This window comes from Mustela putorius, unplaced genomic scaffold (genome assembly GCF_011764305.1).
Source record: "Mustela putorius furo isolate JIRA1106 unplaced genomic scaffold, ASM1176430v1.1 tig00000129_pilon_pilon_pilon, whole genome shotgun sequence".
NCBI classification, from domain to species: domain Eukaryota; kingdom Metazoa; phylum Chordata; class Mammalia; order Carnivora; family Mustelidae; genus Mustela; species Mustela putorius.
In genome coordinates this window covers 47,999,325-48,021,749 of record NW_025421290.1, presented here as the reverse complement: position 1 = coordinate 48,021,749, position 22,425 = coordinate 47,999,325, and the positions used below count along the sequence as shown (strand labels likewise).

Here is a 22,425-nt window from a genome sequence, read left to right as displayed (position 1 = left end):
TACCATGAGGACTAACAGGGAGGCTGTGACCATGCTGCCTACCTGAGGAGGCCATCAGGATATCAGAGTGGGGAGCGATGGGACCTGGCCCCAGACTCAGCCTCTGAGAGGGCAGGGGGACTGGGGAGCTCGCAGACCTGCGGGCTCCATGAGTCCCTCCCATCCGTGGGCTGCACGGCCCTCCTCCTTCCCCGGGGAACACAGGATCCTCTAGGAGGCCGAAGCGAGGGCTGACGTTCCGGCGCTTTAAGCAAGAGCATCGCCTGCCCCGGCCCCTTGCTGCCACCCTCTTCCCCCGCCCAGATGGAAGCTGGATTGTGACTCCTCCAGAATTGGTGCAGGGGGGCCTGGGGAGGGTCTGAGGGGACACATTGGCCAGCCCATCCTGGGGTCCCTTCTGTAGTCTCCTCCTTCATTTTCCCTGCAAGCAGCCAAGCCGGGAAATGACACATGCCTCCCTTGGGGCCCCGTTCCTCGCCACTGCAAACCCTGGGATTAATTTAATTACACGCTCATCTCTGAGAGGCTGGGGCTCCGAGGCGCCCCGCGGGATCACGAGTTGCCCAAGGCTGCTGGGAAGGATCATCCTCCCAGGGAGAAGCCCTCGGGGGCCTCCCACCCCTGCCCCAGAAGGCCCGTCTTGCAGCCACCCTGCCCTGCCGCAGGACACCTGCTCTGACCCACGGGTAGCCCGGGATCTGGCTCCTGGGCCCCGGGCAGGGGTCAGAGCCTGGTCTGGGGAGCTGCATGTGGCAGAAGGAGAGGAGGCCCCTCTAGGACATGGGGACACGGGGAGGCAGCCCCGAATCTTCTTCACCTCCCCGGGAATGGGCACACCCGGCTGTCCCTGGGCCTCGGGAGGGGCCCCCAGAGCGGAGCTGGGAGAATTCTGATGGGCTGACTCCGGCCACCCTTCCGCTTCCGTGGTGTCACCGGGGGGCCCTGCACCACGCCATTGCCGTAATTTAATCTTTTCTCCTTTTCTATAAAAGAAAGACTTTCCGCCTATATTGGAAATAGATTATTTGAAAATTAACGAGAAGGGGTGTGAATAAATAAAAACCCCCTTGTTCCCTCCTGTGAGCACCACCGGCCACATGTCCACGCGCCTCCTTCTGGAATTCACTTCAACGCAGAGGTATCTGTACACGTTGAGAGCAGTTCTACCTCTCGCTTTGGGTCCGGAGCTTTCCACCGGCGTGTGAAGGCTTTTCTGTGTTGTCGAGCAGAGAACCTTCCCGAACATCTTCTGAGTGACGGCTGGACCCTCCGCTGCTCCCAGACAAACAGTTATTTCCATTTCTGGCCGCAGCCGTTACACCGTCTTTATTATTAGAATTCGTTCTTTAGGATGGTTGCCATTGGAAGCACCGGGTGATTTAAGATGTTTCCAGACTGCCCCTGTGGTTTGGAAAGCCCACCAAAGCCCGACGGTCTCAAGTGGACTTGGTTCTCTGAAGCTGCTTGGGGTTCGGGGCTGACAGAAGCCGGCGGGTTAGGGACAGCCCCTCAGCTGGTGCCCGCATGTGGCCTGTGAGTGAGGACAGCCGGCCCGTGGGCCCTGGCGGCCGTGGGTGGGCAGGTGGGCTGATGTGGGGTCATTTGTCCCCCACGGTGTTGCCTCTGCCCCTTCCCCTTGCTCCGGCCCTTGGCCTCCCCTCTTCTGTCCTCACTGCCATCCTGGGGAGTGTGGTGGACCCTGCTGGGGCCGGGGGACCCCCTTGCTCTGATGGGACCCGCGGTGTGTCAGACCCGCCTGCTGCCCAGCGAGGGTGCCGGGGCCGGTTGGTGCATCTGCTGACTCCGGCCTGGTCCACGACTGTGGCTGCAGTCCGACCGAGAAAGGAAGTGCTGGGAGCTCCCTGTTGACCCCAGAGGAATTGGCAGCGGATAGCTAGAACTGTCCCTGTATCAGGGAACTGGGGGCAGGGGCAGCGGGCCCCTCTTCCAGTGGCTCAGTGTCCGCACAGGGCAGTGAGTGAGTGGCCGGGGTGCACACAGGGGATGGGTCCTGTCCTGTCCTGGGTCCTCTCCCGTGCCTGGCAGCGTGGGCCCACGGTGGGGGCTGCGGAGAGCGGGGTGGCGGGGGGCGGCTTGTCGTGGCGCCCGAGGACTGGGCAGTCGTGCAGCGTCCCGGAGAGAGGCGTGCACAGGAACCTGTCTTCTTTCTGGGACCAGTGTCTCTCAATGGCTCGATGCTGTCAGCTCCGCTCAGAGCGGCCAGACCCTTGGGGTCCTGAGCACTGACCCACAGGGGGGTTGGGGGCGGAGCTGGATGGTGGGGAGAGGGTCTGGCAGGCTGGGCCCGGGGCTCCCCGGCTCACCTGGCAGCAGGTGGGGGACACTGTCCTCTTAGCCCCCTCCTCTGGAGAATGGGGAGGTCTGCTGGACCCTTGCCAGGTGGGTGGTGGGTCTCCCCTCCCCCACTGGGCCCACCGGAGGGAGACCACGCAGGGGTCTGCTAGGTATTTGGGTCTCCTTGTCTTAACGAGTGAAAGTGAGAGAGCTAGGGATCTTGGTCGTTTTTGTCCTTTTTCCCAGTGGGTGTTCCAGGGAACCCTTCTTGCGGACAGCACGCAGAGGAGCCAGAAAGGTGGGGAACCCAGGCTGCACCCATCTCCCTCCCAGGGCCCGGGGGGGCCTGGCACACCGAGCGATGAGGCCTTTCCCATCAGGCGCGTTCTCATGGGAGCGATGTGGGAAGAAGTGTTTGTCCGTCCCGGCTGGCTGAGTGAACGGAGGCCCTGGGGTGGGCAGGGGAGGCAGGCACGGGGCATGGACTGGGGACCGCCGGCTGGAGAAGGGTGCGAGGAAGGCCTGGCCAGGGTCCCCTGCCTGGTCAGGTGGGATCGCCGATTGCCAGGCATGCACGCAGGGTCCACGCGCGGAGGCCCTTGGGGTCACCCTCCTGCTGCCCTGAGTTGTGCCGTGAACAAGCCCCTTCAGCTCTAGAACCGTGATTTCCTGGCTGTCAGCGGGAGCTCTGTAGAGCTGGGGGCTCAGCGAGGTGGTTTGGGGGGCACAGCCCCCTGCTGTGGGAGGTTCCCCAGCCCAGCTGCCAGATCCTTACCAGTGCCGTCCCCGAGGCTGAGGGTGGCAGGCCTGGTGGGGAGTGGCCCTTCTCCCTCTCAAGAAGGCCCGGCATTCCTGAGTGCTGACTGGTGCTGACCTGGGGCAGGAGGAGCCGGTTGTGTAATTCCCCAGCAGCTAGTGGGTGGGCCCGGCCGCCCCCAATTCCTGTCCCAGGCTGGGCTGCTGCTCCTGGGCCTGGTCCAGCGCTGGGTGGGCGGAGCTCCTGAGGGGCCTTGGATAACAGAGTGCCCCATAGCAGGTCGCTCACTGGGCGGAGGGGCACCTGTGTGCAAAAGCAGGGGTGCCCTCAGAGAATGGCCTTCCCGATGGGCAGGAGCTCTGAGGCCCAGGCCGAGCCCCCGTGGAGTGAGGTCATGGCATTCTGGGCAGGGGGCCGCCAGGTGAGCACCAGTGGGAAGGGCATGACATCCGTGTCCCCAAGGGCCCGGGCTCAATGGCTGTGCCAGCTGTGTGCTCGGGATGGACAGAGTCTTCATTTTCCCGCCACTGCATGATAGCCCAGCGCGTCCTAGCACAGCGCTCATCCCCTGGCCCAGGCCCACCCCGGTGTGTTCAAAGTCCTGTAGGGTCCATCTCCCCAGGCTGCGGTGTAAAGAGGTGGCTTTGGTCGAAATTCTGGTGACTTCTGAGCTAAAAGGCTGGTGTAATGGGCTCTGTGTCCTGTCGGGTGGAGGTGGGTGCAGGAGTGGAGCCGTGACTGGCCCAGTGGACGGGAGTGTAGGCCGTGTGAGCTCCAGTGAGGTGTTGGTATGGACGAGAGGTGCCTAGCCTGTCCCATGCTGGGTGGCTGCAGACCAGGTGCGGAGGTGCCCCGTGCCTCTGGCTTGGGACCTGATGCCCCACCTGCACGACTGCACCTGCCGAGATGGTCTGGTCGCCTCGCCTTCCCTGCGCCATGGTCCGCATCCATCCCTGGGCCCCTCTGTTTCTGGTTGCCCTCGGGTCCCAGCCCAGTCGTCCCCCTCACCCAGCCTGGCTTGGAGCGACTCAGTCCTTGCTTTTCTCCTCTGCCGGCCGAGCTGATCTGGGAGTTAGGGTGGTGGAGTTTTGCCTGCCTGTCTGATGGGATTGGAAAACTGGTCAGTGTGGTGAGGGAGGGTGGATTTCAGGAACCCTGCCGCATTCCGAAACTGGGGCTGCGTGGTTGGGGAGTGCGTCACTGGCTTGGCCCGGGCCCCGGCCCCTGGCTCCTCTCGTTCTTAGAGTCCGTCAGGAAGGATGGCATCTCACCTGCACTACGGACAGCCCCTCCGGCTGCAGGTTGTTGAGACGCTCCTGTGTGTCAGGTGTGGGGGGAGCAGAGGAACCCCGGATACTGACCCAGTATGCTCAGCAGACTCATTTTCCCCACCGTGCTGGGGAGGGGGCTCCCTGGACCCCATGCCCTGCTGGGCGCTGCCCCCTGGCTGTGAGGGTCCCGTCAGGGGATGCTGGGGAGTACTTTCTGGATGTGAAGCAGCACAGAGGCCAAGGGAACAGGCAGGGAACCCCGTCTTTCCTGCAGGTCCTGGAAACCCTGGCCGGGAGGCTTCAGGCAGGCGTGTGGGTGTCTCAGTGGAGACCGAGTTGGCCGCGACTGATGTGCTCCCCACTTGTGTCGTTACAGATCCCTCGTCCACCTACATCAGGCAGCTGGAGACCAAGGTGAGGCTGCTGGAGGGGGACAAGCCCCTCGTACAGGTAGGCCGGCTGGGGGGAGACTGCAGGCGAGAGTGCTTACTGCACCCGGACGTCCAGCATGAGCCCTGCCCCCCGCCCCCACTCCAGGGCCCACCCCTGTCCCAGCTGACCGGGGCCTTCCTTCCCCCCCAACTCCCATAAATGCCCACCTGACCCGCAGCCATCCGAGGCATCCCCTGGAACTTGGGGGTCATGGACCTAATCCTCCCTCCATGGCCTTGGGGTGTCCCCTGGTGGTCTGTGAGCTCTTGGGGCCAGCACTGGGCCTGTCCCAGAGATGGTGTGGAATGCACAGTTGCTGAACAAGGGGCTGTTTTGGCCCTCAGGCAGGCAGATTGAGGCTGGGAAGCGGGTGGCACACCCCCACTGTCACCCACACGGAGACCTCCCTGCTCCCGCCACGCTGATCCTGTCCCGTCTGGGGCGCACCTTGTTCCCTCCTGGGCCTGGCCGGTGCCCACAGGCAGATGAGGCTTTGTCTCATCCCCAGCACGTCTGCAGCACAGGGACGGCGGGTTAGAGGCCGGAGGATGAGGGCAGTGCAGCGGGGGGGCTGGGCGGGGGGACAGCCTGCACGGGGGACAGGCGGCTGTAGTCCTGCTGAGTGTGGCTGGCACAGAGAGGGGTCGCGGCCGTTAGGACGAGGGCCTTCTGTGGTGTGGGTGAGGCGGGGATGGGAGGCTGCAGTCAGCCCTGCACAGGTCCGGGGGCCCAGCTGGCTCGGCCAGCCCCTCCAGCCTCCCTCTCCCTTGTACCCATCCTGGGCTTAATCTCCCCTCCCCCTCCCCTGCCATACCCCCCACCCCCCCATATGTGGCGGCCAGAATGCCCAGAGCGTTTCTCTGGGAACCAACCCTAGGGAGGGCTCAGCTGCCTGGCCCTGTTGCTAGGCGACCGGCAGGCTTGGCGCCGCTGTCCTGGCTGTCCTGCTCGGAAGCCCGCGGCACCCTGTCTGCCCGCTGGGCGGCTGCTGGGAGGCTCGGGGCCCCGGCACGGAGCACGGCCCCCACCACTGCTGCCCCGTGTCTCGCCCCTGCCTGGGCCTTGGGGGCAGTTCCCAGAGCCTAGCAGGATGGGGCAGAGTGCATGGTTCACCCCCGACCCCCACATCCCCGCGGCCGCCGCGCCCTCGCTCAGGTGTAGAGCCAGGCATCGAATTGCAAGGCTGGTTTGGGAACTTTATATGGTTTTCAGTCCTGTGTGGCAGAAGGGCTTGGCCATTGGCATGCTGGCTCCCTTGGCTCCTGGGGGCTGGGGTCTCACCCGGCTGGGGTCTGGGGTACCATTCCACAGGGGCCTGGCATGGGTTGGGGACGGGGTGTGGACTGGGCTGCAGGAGCAGAGGCCGAAGTGGCGCCAGGAGGAGTGGGGGTGGTGGGGGCTGTTGTTAAGGCTCAGGGGCCTTTGCTTTGGAGTAGGTGCCCATCCTGCTCGCTGCAGCCACTGGACAGCAGAGTGGAAGCCAGGACCACGATCTGGACCCGAAGCCTCGGGTCAGTGGCCTTGTGAGTCTTTCCCTGTTGTTTCACGGTTCCCTTGTAGAAGCGGGGTGAGCACCCGAGCCCTGGGTTCAGGGTGCTATTTGCCATGTTGTTCTGTGGTCCAACTGGGCCTTGCTTGTGGCCTCTTTTCCACGAAGACCGGAGTGTCCCTGACCCCGTGGCCCCCGCTGTCCTGGTCACATTGTCCCATTGGGAAAATACACCCCAGTTACCAGTGGTGGACCTGGCCGTGGACTTGGGGGAAATGTGCCCATGCTCAGGCCACAGAGGGGTGGCCCTTCTACTCCATCCTGCCTAGGGGCACCCCAGGGTCACAAGGGAGGCCCCCCATAGCTGTGTCCACTGGTCCCATGCCCACATGTATGGAGGGGGAGGTTGTCAGGGTGCCTGTGTGGGCATCTGGGGGCTGGCAGCTACCTGGGCAGTGGGTTTCCTGCCCGCCCCCCTCCCCCTCCCCCATGCCTGCTCAGACCTGCTCCCAGGGGTCAGATGTGGGGTCGTGGCCCCGAGGCAGCCGCAGAAGTTCTGTCGGCCTCCTGTGCCCACGCCTGGCCTGCTGGGGAAAGATGTCTATCAGACGGAGGGATGCAGGCCCTCGCCGGGATCCCGGCTTGCTGCTGCAGGCTGTTGGGATTCGGCACAAGAACGAGCTTTTCCCTGGCTTACGGCCATGCGCAGGCGAATGCTGGGAGCTCAGACCCACCACATGGGCCCCAAGTCTCTTATTTCCCTGATAGAACTTTCCTTTCTCCTGAATGAACGGAAACTCTCGAAGGCAGGCTGCCGTGATGGTAGTTATGTGGGCTTGTGTGGGTCCTGGGGGGCGGGGCACCCAGGGCCCTTCTCCGGCCTCTTCCTCCGTGGGGCCTCTGCTCCCAGTGAGAGGGGTCAGGGCCACACCCAGCACCCCAAGAAGGGGGCAGCCTCGTGGTGCTGGGGCCTCGGCGCCCCACTCCCCTCCCAGGGCCTTGTGCACCTGTCCCCTTCTTGCTGTGGAAGTGTTGGCCCTCCACCTACAGTCTGCAAAAGCTCCCAGGAGCCATGACCATTGGCAGGATGTCGGTCCCTGTCACCTGCTGTCACCAGAGCTTGGCCTTAAGGGTGGGTCGGTGGAGCTGGCTGCAGAAGCAGGCGCCGCTGTTCTGAGCCATGCAGGAGAGATGAGAGAGAGCGACACGGACAGCGGGGGGCCCCCAGGCCTGCTCCTGGCTTCCTGGTGGCACTCAAATGTCACTTGCTTCTGTATTCCTGTGGCAGCTTAGATGGCACCGCTCTGCTTCCTCACCTGGAAAATGGGCGTGCACATGTTACGTGTAACTGATGGTCCTAGGGGCATGGGGGTGACCAGGCCCAGGCCTGCCCACCTCCTTCCCCAGCTAGCAGGACTTGTGTGCACAGGGGGCTGCTGCAGGCCCACGGTGACAGTCCTGGCCCCATTTTAGGAGAGTCCAGAGAAGAAGGGGTTTACTTTTTCTTCTTTCTCCTGGCCTCTAGCTCAGGCATGGCTTCCTACCGACAGCCTCCCCAACCACCTGCAGGGGGCTCGGCACTTAGTCTGGGTTCTCAGCCCTGTGAGCTGCTAGTTGTTGAGATTCTCCCTTGGGGAGCCCAGCGCCCAGGTCTGCTCGGCTGTCAGCCACTCAAGTACTGGGATGCTGGCTCTCAGTGGTCACATCGGCCTCTCCAGTGCTTAGCACAGCTAGACTGGGGTGGCTACATCTTGGGGAGGCCCTGGCCACTACCCACACAGAGTCCTAGGCAGGAGGGGAGGCTGGCTCTTGCCCAAAATAAGGAAGTTCTGCTTCACTAAGGTAGTGAGTATGCCATCTTTGGAGGTAATCAAGGGATTGATTTGGGAATCCTGGAGAGAGATTTCTGCCTGGACCTCATGGGCCCTGGCTTGTCTGACTTGATGATGCTGGCACATAAGTCTCCTCACCGAAATCAAATTGCTCAGAAACCTCCAGCTCTGCAAAGAGCCGAGAGCACCTCCCTTTTGGGGAAAAGCGGGAGAGAGCAGGATTCGTCTTCGAACCACCTTCAGGGGGCGTGGCTTCAGGGTTTGGGCCAGAGGGCGGAGATCCTCTGGGGGCCCCCACTTCCCACTGCCCCCGCCCCTCCCCTCATGGCCTCTATTTAACTCTAAAATAGCTTTAATTAAAAATGTGCCGGCGTGTTCACAGAACTAAATTACTATATTGCAGTTCGTGTTTTCCTTCTCGCGTTGGCTTTAAAATTTCATCAACACAGCTGCTTCCTCTGTGATGATTCATCTCGAGCCCCCTGCACACGTTATTATTTTTCTGGGGGATTCTGTGCCCGGCTGGGTTGGGGTGGGGGCGGCTGGCATTGATGCTGGGGCTTGGCTCTTGGTTCCCTCGGCCCCCCCCCACCCCAACTGGGCTGATGAATGAAGCCTCCCCGTTTGCCCAGAGGCCGAGAAAACGTGAGCTGCCATGGAAGGGAGTGGAGGCGGCCGCGCGGGTCCACCCCCTTCCTCCTCACCCCTGTGTCCCTAAATGAATGGCTCCTCCATGGCCCTTGTCTGCGTTTTGAGCCATCTGGGCTGGGGGACAGGGGAATAGTCTGCCACCATCTCAGCCTGTGCTGGGACCTACCTTGCTTCTGTCATCTGAGTCCCCGAGGAGGACGGGTGATCCCGAGGGCGGGTTACCTTGCCCAGGCCCTCCAGGGAAGCTGGCCTCCGGCATTTCCGCGGTCGCTGGCTATCCGGCTCTGAGCCGTCCCCGCTCTGCCTGTTTGCCGTCGAGGGTGGTGGCCACGTCCTGTTCCCTCTGTTGGGGTGGGGTGGTCTCTGCACCCCTGGAGGGCTCTCATTACTTTGTTAGCAGAACCTTCCAGCTGGTCCGGCCTCTCCCTGAGCCAGAGAGGAAACCCCTTCTTTCTGGCCTCCGAGCACATGGTCTGCTAGCAGCGTGGGCAGAAAGAGACGGGGAGTTCTACCTCTGTCCCCGAGGCTTAATCATTGTCCACTGTGAGCCCCATGCTGGGTGGCAGAGCCACAGGGCCAGGTTCACATCACCAAAGTGCTGCCTCACCAGCTGGGTGGTGTGGGGCCCGGGGCTTCACCTCTCTGGGCCTCAGTTTTCTCGTCTGTCAGATGGGACACTAAGAGCACCTGCCCCGGGTGTAAAGAGACGGCGATCCCGCAACGCCCGAGGACCAGGGCTGGCCAGCGGTGGGAGCCGTGGGCCACCCGGTGGCCGGGTTCCCTTCTTGACCCTAATTTCCGTGCAAACAACAGAGCCCTGGAAAGCTGAGGAGTTGCCCTGACTCCCCCAGCCCGGGTGGGATTGGGTTTTCATGAGTCTTTGCCCCCCAAATCCCTCACTCCTTCTTGCGGGGTCCTGCGCCTGTCCCTCGCTCACCTTATTGGAACAAGTACTGGGCTGTCATGGGGACCCGTGAGGGCCGATGATGACTGTGGCGGGTGAGACCACACGCTGTCCCGTCAGCCGCAGCCACGAGGTCCTGGCAGCAAACACACCCCTAGGGCCAGAAATGGTGTGGGGCGTTGGGATGTGGTGCCATCTCCCTGCAGAGAAGTCCTATTAGCCACACATGGGACCTCCCCGGCTCGCTCGGAGCACTCTCGAGGCAGAACTTTCGGGGCCCCCAGCCACGTAGCAGCCACGTCCTTGATGGTCTGCAGACGGGTTCTCTGAAAGCTAAGGGAGATTGAGTCCGGCTGGTAGGTAGTAGCAGGTGCCCTTGTGAGCAGCCTCGCAGTGCCCCTTCCTAGCCTCTGCCGGCTGCCATGCCGGGATCTTGGGGCCCCTCCAGGCCAGTGTAGTGGGCTGGCCTCTCGGGTCTGCGGGGTCCCCGCGTGAGCCCTGGGAGGGCTGGGAGGGGGCCAGGTTCCCGGTCAGCCCTTGGAGACACGGGGGTTTCTAAAAACATGGGGGCTCTCCGGAGGTGCCCACCCCGGCCCAACTGAGGTCCCGGCAGCTTTGGGTGAACAGGTATCCGGGGAGGGGAATGGGGAATGGCGGGGAGGGGGGTCGTGGCTGGCATCTGCTGGGTGACACCGCTCCTCTTCCTTCCAGCTGCCCCGTCCCTACGGCCGCCCGAGAAGCTGGCTTCAGGTAGAGCTGCCTGGCGGGACATGTTTGCAGTGGTGTTTGGCGTGGGGACTGCTTTGAGTGCTGTGTGCTTCTCTGTCTTCTGCGGGTCCCCTGCTGTCCCTTCCTGGGAGCTGGCCACCACCAGGGTGCCTTGGTTCTGCCCTCTCCGAGCTGGCATTCACGGGCAGCTTTGCACATAATGGCAGTAGAGCGGGGACCCCCGGCCTCCCATGGCCCTTCTCACCCAGCTCTCCCAGCCCGTGCCCGGGGGTCTGAGTGGTCTCCGGATGTCCCTGCATCAGGGCTCACCCCGGATACCCCACGGCAGTCCCCGTGTCCCCTGTCAGACACTGCCTCCCTGTTGGGTGCACAGTGGAAGTGCTCTTGCGGCACGTGGTCCCACGGGGACCCAAGCCGTTTGGGGGCAGGAAGGAGAGGTGAGGCTAGCTGCCCGGAGTGAGCCCGCCCGCAGCTGCTGCCCAGACAGGAAGCCCCAAGTAGACAGGTGGGGGAGGTGGGCAGGGCCCTTCCCAGGAGTCCTCTGGAAGGCGATGGCTGGGAAGCTCGCTGCAGGACCCCGGGGGTTCAGAGAGGCTGGGGTAGCCAGAGTGCACGGCGGCCCGGAGCCTGGCGGCGGTGCAGTGACAGCCCTGGACAGAGGCTCTGTGTCCTTAAGTGGAGTTGGGAGCCCTGCGGCCACCTGGGTCTCTCCCTCCCTGCCAGAGGGGGCAAGTCTGTCCGCACGTGATGCTTCTTTTACTTTCAAGGATGTGGGAGTCCCGCCACTCTGTGTGACAGATCCTTTCTCCCTGTGTCCTGAGGGACCCATGTTGGGGACTGTGGCGGGGCAGACCTCCTCTCCCTGCTTCCTGAACCACCCTGAGCCCCCCGCAGGTGCAGGCCCAACCACCCCAGAAGGCCCTTTCAGCTCCACTGCCCCTCCGCGTTAAAAACCTCGGGATTTCATTCTTCTAGGGCACCGACAGGCGCATCCCAGGATTTTTAATTTGGGTTTAAGTGCAATTATGGTCCCTCATTTTGATGCATCATTAGTCACATTGCCCCTAATGAGAGAGATTGTGTGTTTTTCCCGCCAGCTTTTTGGGTCGCTAATAAAGTTCTGTGGACGTGCGATATTTATAGATGATCGCTGAAGGCAGGGGTGGGAATTGCACGCGCTGATTTAAACCCTCCCCCCGCCCCCCTGTGCACACACATCCTCCCCAGGAATTTATCTGGTGTGGAGGGAGGAGGCCGCACAAACCTGTTTTGTTTTCAGTAACAGCACGTGAGTTGCTTCTGAACCTACTGGGTCCTGGGCCAGAGGAGCTGTGTGGGAGGTGAGACTGAGCACAGAGAAGGATCTAGACGGCGAGGGGGAAGGGCAGGGCAACGTCCAGCTGTCCCGGTGCCAGGGGCCGGTCGGAGAGAGCGGTGGCTCAAATCCTTGGCCATGTGGCCAAATGTCAATGTGTGTGCGCTGGGCTGAGCCTTGCGCCTGGTCCCTTTCTGCCGGCCTGGTGAGGCCAGTGAGGCGTGTTCCCGCAGAATAGGGTCAGAAGGCCTGACAAGGACCTGGTGGCACTGGACGCTGATGCGCAGTGTCATTGGGTTCAGAACACACACCGCTGGAGAAGAGTTTAGAACTGTCGCAGACGCCTGGCCAGGGAGAGAATTGCCTTCGCCTGAAGCTGGGTTGACGCCCCTGCCCACGGTGGGCGAGTCAGGGAGGCACAGGTGCTCTGATGGGCAGAGGAGCCCCCCAGGGTGGGCAGTGAGGGTCAGCACTGTGGCCTCTTTCTGGTGCCTGGTGATGGGGCGCTGCTAGATCGGACCGCTGGCTGGGCCGGGGAGGGCTAACATGGCTCTGGCTAGAAGCCGTAACCCCGGGGTGGGGGGCAATCACATATCAGGGGTTCTTGGGGATACCCTGCCACACTTCAGGGGCCATCCTTGGAGGGGGCGTCTCCACTTCTGTCTTGTGCCTCTTGGTGACCTCTGTTCACACTCAGGTTCTCCCGGAGGCCATGGGAATCCTTCCGCTCTGGCCAGGGTGCCTGGGTGGGGGTGGAGAGCAGGCGGTGAGGGCTTGGATCTGCTGTTGGCTGTTTGCTCTGGAAGCTTCCAGAGCAAGGGGCACCTGCCTGCCTTGCATTTTTACTCCAGTCTCCCAGACCCTTACAGGGAGCTGCTCTGTGCCCTCTGACCTGGCCCCTGGGACCGAGGGGTCGGGCCTGGGGCTGATGGGGACAGGAGAGCAGATCGCAGGGAGTCGGTGAGGCTGGAGACTCGTGAGACCCGGGTCAGGGTCTGGCAGTTGGCAGGAGGGGAGCAGGCGGGGAGTGCGGCGGAGCGTCTTCGGGGGGAGCTGGTGTGTAGGAGGAAGTGACCCCCCCCCGGGGCGTGGCTGCTGAGCTGTCCTGCTCGCCACCCACCCCTGCCCTCCAGGCTTTGTTTGGGGACTTCCAGGACCTTCTGTGTGTTTTGTCTGCCCCCCAGCATGCCCTCTGATCCTTTGAAGTCGAAAAGGATGTCTGGGCCAGAAACACCCCCTGGGCTCTGAGTGATGCGGAGGGCCCAAGAGGCCATGATGGCTCCTTCTCAGAGGGCCTGTGTCGGATTAAGCGTGACCCCTGGGTCCCCTCCCTCTGCCGATCCCGGCTTCCAGCTCCTGGGGGCATTTGCTTTGCCCTGAGGGAAATCCCGTGGCCAAATAGATGTCCGTGCACTCCTGCCTTCTGTGCCTCCCCGCTTCCTAAGCAGGCCCTGGTTCCTGTGGACATAGAGGGGAGGACGCAGGGCTCACATTTGGGAGCTCCTGTCCGAGGGCAGAGGCTGAGGGCAGCCTGAGCACCTCACAGGGACAGACTCACCTGTGAGAGGCGGGAGCACCCCCACCCCCGCCGGGGCTGGAGGGAGTGTTCCCCAGGCCAGGCGCGGGGGGCCCAGTGCAGGATGCTGGAGCAGAGGAAGGAGGCGGCCGTGGGAGGCCACACTCATTCATTCGTTTCCTCTGTTCGAGAAACCTTGATAAAGCACGCACTGGGGGGCAGCTTGAAGCCCTCCGGCCTTGTGGCACCAACACAGGGTGGCCGTGAGGACCGATGGGGCAGGGAGAGGGGAGGGAGGGTGTAGCCCACTGCCGGTGCTGGGGGAGGGGCAGGCAGGAGCAGCTGACCATGTCCTGACAGGGCAAGGCCGTGGCCCCCTTGGCACAGCCACTCCCCTCTAACTTGTCCCTCGGCACAGCCACTCCCCTCTAACCTGTCCCCTTCCCTCGCAGCAGGCAGGCCCTGGAGAGTTCCGGACGCTGCGGAAAGGCTTCTCCCCGTACCACTCGGAGTCCCAGCTGGCAAGCCTCCCGCCCACCTACCAGGACTCCCTGCAGAACGTAAGAGCCCCTCCCTAGGGCCGCACCACTCACTTGGGGACCCCGTGCCTCCAGGGTCCTTGGTCCACATTGTAGGGCAGGCGAGAGGCTCAGCCCTTCTCGTGACCTGCCGGGGCCAGGGGAGGCCCAGAGGTTCTATAGGAACACTCTTGGGGAGCTGCTAGGGCAGCAAGCCCTTGCTGGGCCCTGGAGGGACCCTCCATGCCTGACGCTGCTGGGGGCCCAGATCTCCCGCACCTGGTGTGTCTTCTGTGAGGTCCTGGGCGTTGGGGGACAGATAGCCCACAGGTCGGAGGATCCCATGGTGAAACGGGTGACCCTGTGGGGAGGGACCTGGACCCCCTTTCTTCACCAGGCTTACCCCGCCCTCTCTACCTCTGTCTCTGTCTACTCTCCCTCCTCCCTGCCCACTTGAGTCAGAGGCTGCATGTCGGCCCAGGGTCCCCGAGCTTTTCCCTGATGGGGGTCACTGGCCAGGGTGCCGTGGGGCAGGGTCCAGCAGGCCCTGGGACTCCAGGCCCCGTGGAAGGAGCTGGCCGCGGGAGGGGGCTGAGTACCAGTCTCCCGGCAGCAGGGGCAAGGCTGTTGACAGTCCCTGGGGGGAGACTGGTCGTCTGCCTTTCTTCTTTTCGAGTCAGTTGACTTTATTTATTTATTTTTAAAACATTTTAAAATTTATTTATTTTGACAGAGGGACAGCAAGAGAGGGAACACAAGCTGGACGAGCGGTAGGAAGGGGGAGAGGGAGAAGCAGGCTTCCCGCTGAGCAAGGAGCCCAGCGCAGGGGTTGATCCCAGGACTCTGGGATCATGACCTGAGCCGAAGGCAGACGCTTAACCTACTGAGCCACCCAGGCGCCCCATCAGTTGACTTCATTTTTGAGGACTCACTTAACTGGTTTTTAGCATATTTGCAGATTGCTGTAGTTATCACAATAGAACATCTCCTTACCCTACAGAGGAACTCTGCCCCCTTTAGCCACCCCTCCCCACTCTCCCCTGCCTTGGCGGGGCGACCCCTGGTGTGCTCCTGCCTCTGCAGACTTGCCCATTCTGGACATTTCTTAGCAACAGAGCCCTGTAACAGGCCACCCTCTGTGACTGCCCGCATCCGCAGGGTGCTGTGTTTTGGAGGCGATGCCGTGGGCTCGAACCTCCCTTTGTGTTGTCGAGCGATATTCCATGGGTGCGGGCACCCCCTCCCCCACCCCTGCTCAGCGGCTGGACGTCTGGGCGGTGTCCACGCTTTGCCCGGCATGGGGAGCACCGTTGCGAATGCTCTGGACAAGTGGTCGTGTGGTCGTGTGGCTTCTGTTCTCTTGGGGACACACTCGGCTCCCCACTTTGGCCACCAGCTCTGGAACCCCAGACCCCGTTTGAGCCCTGCTGTGAGCCTTCTGTCAGACCCATGGTCCTGCCCTCATCTGTCACATGGGGGTGCAGGAAGATAGCAAGTCAGGGGGGTTCTCGGGTGGGGGGGGTGGGTGCTGAGAAAGTGGGAGGTGTCGCCGGGCTGGCCCTCCCGCCGCAGCCGGAGAGGCCTTTGGGAGAAGCTGTCTGTGGGGAGCGCCCCCCGCAAGCTCCAGCCCCACGGCGTTGACCTCTGACCCGTTACCCTTCCGGTGTGGGCTTCGTGGGCAGGACCTGCAGCCACGTGCTCATTGGCGGCCTGGTGAGGCGGGTCAGGGAAAGGCTGTCCGGGCCACTCCTGGCTTCCTTCCTGCCTTTGCTCTGGGAAGCAGCCCCCGGTGCCCTTACGGAGGGAGCAGGCTGTTCAGGGAACCCTACACACAGATTGGGACAGGAGGCGGGAGGTGCCAGGGGCCAGGCATCTGGTACCTCCCAGGGCTGAGCGCGTGTGGCTGTTGCCCCCTGCTGGCCAACGGTGGAGGGCGCCCAGCCTTCACCTCAGACTGTGCACCTGCTTTCCAGCAGGCATGTGCGTGCACGTGTGTGTGTGTGTGTGTGTGTGTGTGTGTGTTTTGCACCCATCGGACAGCGTGCCAGAGCTCTGCACACAACCTGGGACACCGGAACCCTTTCCATCATCCAGATGAGGAAACTGAGGCATGAAGTGGGTTGGGCCCTACTTCAGAGCCTTGCCCAAGCCCACACAGCATGGCTGGGCTGAGCAGGCTCCCCGGGTGATGGCCCCAGAAACCAGTTCACCAAGTCCACCTGGTCACTGGGATTCAGTGACTGAGAAAGAAACTGAGACTCAGAGGAGGGATGGATGTGCAGGGCACCCCGGCTCCCCGGCCTCTCCCCGGCTGCTTGCACCCACGCTTCCCAGGGCGCTTGCCACTTTCTGTCTGGCCTCCCGCACTTGCTGGCTCCCGTTAGACCCACTCCCGGGTCTTCTGACTTCCCGGCTTGTGTTGGCCCCAGGGAGCTCCATCCTCCAGTCCTCCTCCACTGGGGCCCGAAGTCGGGGCCCCCCTACCGCTTGAGGCACACCAACGCGTCCAGTAATTCCATTGAAAAGCAGCTAGGGGCCCTGGGCAGACACAGGTGGGGCCTCTGACACAGGTGCGCCTGACTCCAGAAGGCGGACTCCCCTCTTCACCTGGCCTTGTCCCCTGCTCCCCGGGCTGTGCGGAGCTGGGCGCCGGGTTGCCATCTGCAGTGCTTGCTGAGGGGCGCCTGGGTGGTTGAGTAGGTTAAGTGTCTGCCTTCGGCTCAGGTGGTGATCCCAGGGTCCTAGGATCGAGCCCCACCTCGGGCTCCTGCTCAGCTTCTCCCTCGGCCCCTCTCCTCCCACTGCTTATGCTCTCTGCTCTCTCTCTCTCTAAAATAAATAAACGCACTCATTATTTTATTTTATTAAAAAAAAATGCTTGCTGAATTTGGTGGCACACCTCAGGTGGCCAGACGGGCGGGAAGCTCAGGGCTAGAAGAGTGTCCCCGCGGGGGGAGGAGTCTAGCCCACTCACCTGGAGTCGGGGGAAGGGGGCAAGCCCTGGGGTTTGCTGGGAGATCTTTGCCAGCCCCCGCCCTTCTCTGAGCTGCCCTCACTTCCTCTGGCAAACAGAGAACAGACCCTGCACGTGGGCTGCGGAGAGGAGCCTGCGAGTTGTGGTGGGGTTTGGGGCGGCCCCCTGTCCTCTGCCCCGCACCCCGTCTCCTCACCAGCAGCACTCGGCCCCCAGCTTCTCCGGCGTTAGTCAGGGACCTCTCCCTGCCGCCGGGTGCCCCTCTGGCCACCCCCCGGGGGCCGCTGGGGCCCAGCTAAGCCCCGCGATTCCTCCCCACAGGGCCCAGCTTGCACGGTACCTGAGCTGTCCTCGCCCCCCTCCGCCGGCTACAGCTCTGCGGGACAGAAGCCCGAGGCTGTTGTGCACGCCATGAAGGTGAGGGCCAGGCCCCGCCCAGGTCCCTAGTGCAGTGCGGACCCCAGACCTTCCACACTGCATGTGCTCTGAGTCCGCGCGTGGCGGAGCAGCGGGGCGGTGGGGAGGGGCCCTGAGCCGGGAACACCTTGGGGGAGGGAGTTGGAGGTGTCGGTTGGCAGTAGGTTGTCACCCATCTGCCATCCCAGTGACAGAAACGAACTTGGGCCAGGTAGGGGAGGGCGGGCACCCCCTCTAAGTCAGAGAGGTGGGGGCAGGGTTGGGGTGGGACTAGGCTCCGGCCTCCGAGGCCCGTCCTCGCTCGCAGGTACAGCTCCCGGGGGGGCTGGCTCACTGGGCCACACCCGCCGTGGCCGTGCCCCCCGCCCCTCACCCGCGGGATGCCCCGGGTGTGCAGGCCTGTCTGCACAGATAACAGCATTCTTAAACTGGTGCGGACAGTGACTGGGACACATACACACACACTCACCCTGTGTGTGCAAGTGGGTGCTTGCTGGGGGCCCTCGGCTGGCATGAGCGCACCTGTCTGAGGGTAGTCCCCTCCCCCCAGCCTGTCCTCCCTGCCCCGGGACGGGACGGCTTCAGCTTCACCCCCAGCTGTGATGTTATCTTGGGGGAGGGTCGCTAGGGTGAGGGAGGAGGACCCCCCCATGGGTCTCTCTAGGCCCCTCATGCTGGCTGGGACCCAGTGGCTCGGGATCCTTGGCGTCTGTGGGCAGCCTTCCCCCTGACCCTGGGGCCGGTTCCCCGCAGGTCCTGGAGGTGCACGAGAACCTGGACCGGCAGCTCCAGGACAGCTGTGAGGAGGACCTGAGTGAGAAGGAGAAGGCCATCGTCCGTGAGATGTGCAACGTGAGACACTTCCCCGGGGCCTGGTGGCGGGGCTCTGGGGTCTGGGGCCCGGGGCCCGGGGGGCGGGGCTGTGAGCAGGGCGGGTCCCGGAGTGACCTGGAGGCCTGGGGGAAGGCACCGGAGCCTGGACAGCCCTGGCCAGTCCTCCCCCCATTGCCTGTCCCACTTCCTCCTGAGAGTGGGGGCCCTGACCTCTCCAGGCCTGTCCGTTCCCGGGGCTCTGCCCCCAGCCCCCTTGGACTGGGTCCGTTCACCCTGCATGTCCCATCCCGTGGCCCACAGCGGCCCTCAGTGCCTGCTGGCCACACAGGTGGTGTCTAGACCAGCGGTGCGGGCCGGACCCTCTGCTCTGAGAGCCTGCAAGGCTGGGGCCGCATTTGCTTCTGGAAGCTGGGCTTTCTGTGGCTGCCCGGAACGGGGAGCTCAGCCCTGACCTGCCTGCCTGGGGTGTGTTATCTCTGGACCCTTTTAGGAGGCAGCAGGGGCAGAACCTGGGCCTCACCTGCGGCCAGGTGTTCTGTACCCACCTCCTCTGCTGTCTCCTGCTTCTCTGGGCCTCACGTGGCCTCAGTTTCCCCTCCGGGCCCCACGGCTGTGGGGACTTTTTGGGTGATTTTGAGGGGCCCGAGGCAGTGTGGGTGCCTGGGTCAGCAGGTGGGCTCGGGTGGGCTCTGCAGTCACAGCTTACCCCATCCACAGGTGGTCTGGCGAAAGCTAGGAGACGCGGCCAGCTCCAAGCCCTCCATCCGGCAGCACCTGTCTGGGAACCAGTTCAAGGGGCCTTTGTAGGGCTGCTTCTCTGTGGACGTGGACTGGCCCTGCAGGGCTCCCAGGATGAGTCACAGGCCCCCGTGTTTGTTTCCTGTGGTGAATTGTACATAGGACACTGCCCGCCGTGCCCCGGCTCCCGTGGGTCCAGCGCGATAACAGCCGGGCCTCCGTCTCCCTCCTCACGCACCAGCACACGAAGACAAGAGGCTGCGGCCACGCCCCATGGCAGAGCGGCCCAAACCGCCTCCTCCCTGTTCTGGGGCCCCGCTGCCGGGAGGCTGAAGGCTGTGTGGGGACTCAGGGCCTGGCATCCCAGGCTGGGCCCGGCCTTGGCCAAGGGGCACCTCATCGAGCCTTCTACCCGCTGGCTGCTACCCACGCTGGACAGAGGCCACCGGCAGCTGGACCTGACACAAGGGGCACCCCTTCTCACCCGTCTGCGGCCTGAAGCCCAGCTCACTGAGCCCGCGTCCGATCGTGGACAGGGAAGCTCATGGTGTCTGTGGCCGGCTGGAGGCCCTGAGGCCCTTCCTCTGGCACTGCTGCCCCCCTGCCCTGCCCCGCACCCAGCTCCCTGCTACAAGCTGCTGCTTGGTTTCAGGGTGCTTCCCCCAGCCCCGAACACATCACTCGCTGCAGAGTCTCCTCTCCCACTCCGGGGCAGGTCATGCCCTAGCTTTTTGGGTCCCTCCTGCCCAGGACCCGAGGCATCTCCATCTCTGTGGTTTCACATGATGGGCCAGGGAGTTAGGAGGCTGTGTGGAGAGTCTCTGGGCCGAGCCCCACGCTCTCTCTCCAGGTGGGCAGCACCGGGCCGAGCTGGGCCTCTGGTATCCCCCAGAGCCCGTCCCCAGCCAGGGTCACTGTGGACGGAGCTGCACGGGCTGGCCGGTGGGGGACTTCTGCCCTTTCTGGAAGGAGCCCGACCTGGCTCTGGCTTTAACTGGCTGTGTGACCTTCAGCAAGTCACTCAGCTTCTCCAGGCCCCTGGTGGGAAGACGAGGTCTCAGGTTCTTTGGGCCATGCTCACCACCCGAGGCCACCAGCTGGGTTCAGCCCGGGCCTCCGTCGTGGCCCGCACGCCCGGGTGCTCCCACTGCTGCAGAAGCCGCTGCTGGCTGGGCCGGACGGAGCCGGGGACCGAGTGGGGTCCACTGCCTTGCTGCCTCTTCACAGGTGCTGCCACCTCGCTCTCTGAGCCTCAGTGTCCTCCACTGGGAAGGGACAAACTCAGGCCCTCTTCGTGGGGCTCGGGATCAAACGAGACCTTCCGTGTAAATGACCATATACAAATACAGATGAGATAGAGAAATGTTGAAATTGCTGAGGAAGGTGAGGCCCAGAGGGTGGGTGGTTGGGGCACATTACAGACGAGCTCACAGATGCTGGGAAGTGGTGGGGGGCACCGGCCGTGATGGCTGCTCGCTCCCGCCACCTCTGCTGGCTGGTGGGGCTTGGCTCCATGCCTCAAGCACTCGAAGAGCCCAGGAGGCCACTTTTGCAGCGGGCAGGCCTCATCCAGGCCCGCACAAGGGACGGGGGCCAGGCGAGGGGATGGGGGAGGCCACCCTGTTCCTAGAGCCCCAGGGGGGACTTTGCGCCATTCCCACCGCCTGTCGGCCATCGGTGCCCGTGGGGGAGTTGTACACTCTCAGGGGAAAGGCTTATAGCCCCCCTTGTGCCCAGGAATGCTAAGTGGGTGTGGTGACAGCAACAGGCACGTTCCTCTCACCCTGGGTGTTACAGGGGGCTCTGGGTTCTCCCTGAAGGGAGCTTGCCCGCAGGTCAGGTGGTGAGTGCCCTCTCACTAGGGTGTGCATCGAAAGCTAGGGAACATCCTTGGTCATGGTACCAAGTAGTTCTTGCCCTAGTGGGCAGTGAGCTGGGGGACAGAGGCTCCCCTCTGGATCTTGGGAGTCCAAAGAACCACAGAGCGGCCCGAGGTGGGGGGTGGGTCCATTTTGGGTGGAACCCACATCTGGCAGCCCATCTGTCATGTCTGGATCAGGCCGGCCTGGCCACCACTGAACATAAGCAATAAGTCAGGGCCCTGGTGTCTGTAGGTCTCCTGCACACTGGCCCAGAGAACAGCTTCGAAGGGACCGTCCCCGCCTCAGGGAGGTGACCCTGTCCATCATGCTGTGGGGTACCTGGGGGGTCAGGTGGGGCGTTTCTGCCTGGATCCTCCTGTGCGCCACACAGGCAGCAGAGCCGGGCGCAGACCTCTCCTTCCCACCGCTGCTCGTGTTCCTGAGCCAAGTGCATGGGGATGGCTTTCAAGGACAGAACTGTACCTGTGACAGTCATCTGACGTAATAAGCTGTTAAAAAATTAAATAAAATAAAAAGCCAGCAGCACTTCTGCCTGGCCCCACAGGGCAGGGGTTGGGTGGATGCAGTGGGAGCCCACAGGCTGGAGGGGATCAGAGGAGCCTCACCGCAGGGACAGCCAGGGGCCAGGCAAGCACGAGTCCCAGCCCTGCCAGCAGCTCGGACATGCATCAGGTGATGTGGGGTGATCTCCCCTCTGGAGCCTTAGCTGTCGAAGCTCGTGGTGGGGGACGGGGGTTGCTGAATTCGGTGCCCTTTCACAAAGGTCCCTTTACGTTTCATACTGATTCTAGATCTTGAAGCCCCGTGTGACATCTGGACTGGGGCTTCAGTTCCCACTGTGATGGATGTCACCCTTCCAGCCTCGCCCCAGGTGGCCAAGCCCTTCCTGGGATCAGAATCTGCTGAGCACATTTTTTTAGGGTGGCACATTTTTATCCAAAAGTTATTAGCTACACTACACATCAGTGTTTAAACAGAAAAAGTGACCTTTCATTTTTTTTTTCTTGGAAACTTGAGAAGAAACAAAATACATACTACTGATTTTTTTTTTTTTTAAAGGAAACAAGCGAAATGCATGAGCGGAGCGGTAGAGGTGTATATTTTTCATACTGTGGGTGGGTGGGTGGGGGGTATTTGTGCTGCTTTCTGGAATCGGGCTGGAACGTCTGGTTCCCGGCCCCGGGCCGTCAGCCATGCTGTTTTCTGTGGTGGGTGCCCGCCGTGAGAACCGGGGCCGGCCCCTCGCCCGGCTCCAGGTGGAGCTGGGAGCTATGGACCCCTGTGCCCGTTTCTACCTTCCTTCCACTGAACCACTTTGATTTGGGGAGAGAAAAAGCGCTAGAACTTTTGATAGTGTGGTAAAAACACTGATTTGAACTATTTTAGTAAAAGGAGTAACAGAAGATTGTGATAGTGTATACTTTGCGCTAGATAAATAAAGGCTCTTTGTAAGCCTCTGTGGTGGGTGCGCAGTGCTTTTCTCGGGTTGGGGAGCCGCTGGGTAGAGGGCCATAGCCCTGGGGAGCACCTTGGGCATGGGGGTTCTGCCCAGTGTTGGAGACCACAAACGGCTACTCGGATGGTGCGAGTGGAAAGAAATTTCCAATCCGAGCCCCCGTGGGACCCAGGAGCCCATCTGCATGGGTGCATGTGAGAGCTCCAGGCTGGTTCGGAACCACCCAGGTTCCTCTGAGGGGAGCCCATGCAGGCATGGGGCGGGTCTAAGAGCTCGTCTGTGAGGGCAGACCCCTGGGGGCGCTGCCTTGGGTGACATGGGGTCAGGTCTGGGGCTTGCGAGGCCAATGTCCCTCTGCTGCCCGCCCCTCAGCCCCCAGGGCCAAGGGCAAGAACTGCCTCTTGGGGCCCCACC

General features: G+C 62.8%; 1 protein-coding gene across 8 annotated transcripts in view; it reads left to right on the top strand.

Moving 5' to 3' along the window:
- CCDC85C (coiled-coil domain containing 85C) overlaps positions 1-22,012 on the top strand; it is a 73,886-nt gene extending 51,874 nt beyond the window's left edge. The window contains exons 2-7 of one of the 8 annotated variants that reach the window (XM_045073528.1): positions 4,700-4,773; positions 6,192-6,278; positions 13,644-13,751; positions 17,005-17,100; positions 17,854-17,952; positions 18,652-22,012. In XM_045073528.1, coding sequence (XP_044929463.1) covers positions 4,700-4,773; positions 6,192-6,278; positions 13,644-13,751; positions 17,005-17,100; positions 17,854-17,952; positions 18,652-18,741 — 554 coding nt within the window. In that variant the 3' untranslated portion in view covers positions 18,742-22,012. Of the gene's footprint in view, positions 1-4,699; positions 4,774-6,191; positions 6,279-10,342; positions 10,382-13,643; positions 13,752-17,004; positions 17,101-17,853; positions 17,953-18,651 lie in introns of all 8 variants that reach the window. The other 7 variants (XM_045073544.1, XM_045073538.1, XM_045073548.1 and 4 more) reach the window with 7 other exon arrangements.
- Positions 22,013-22,425: the final 413 nt, after the last annotated feature.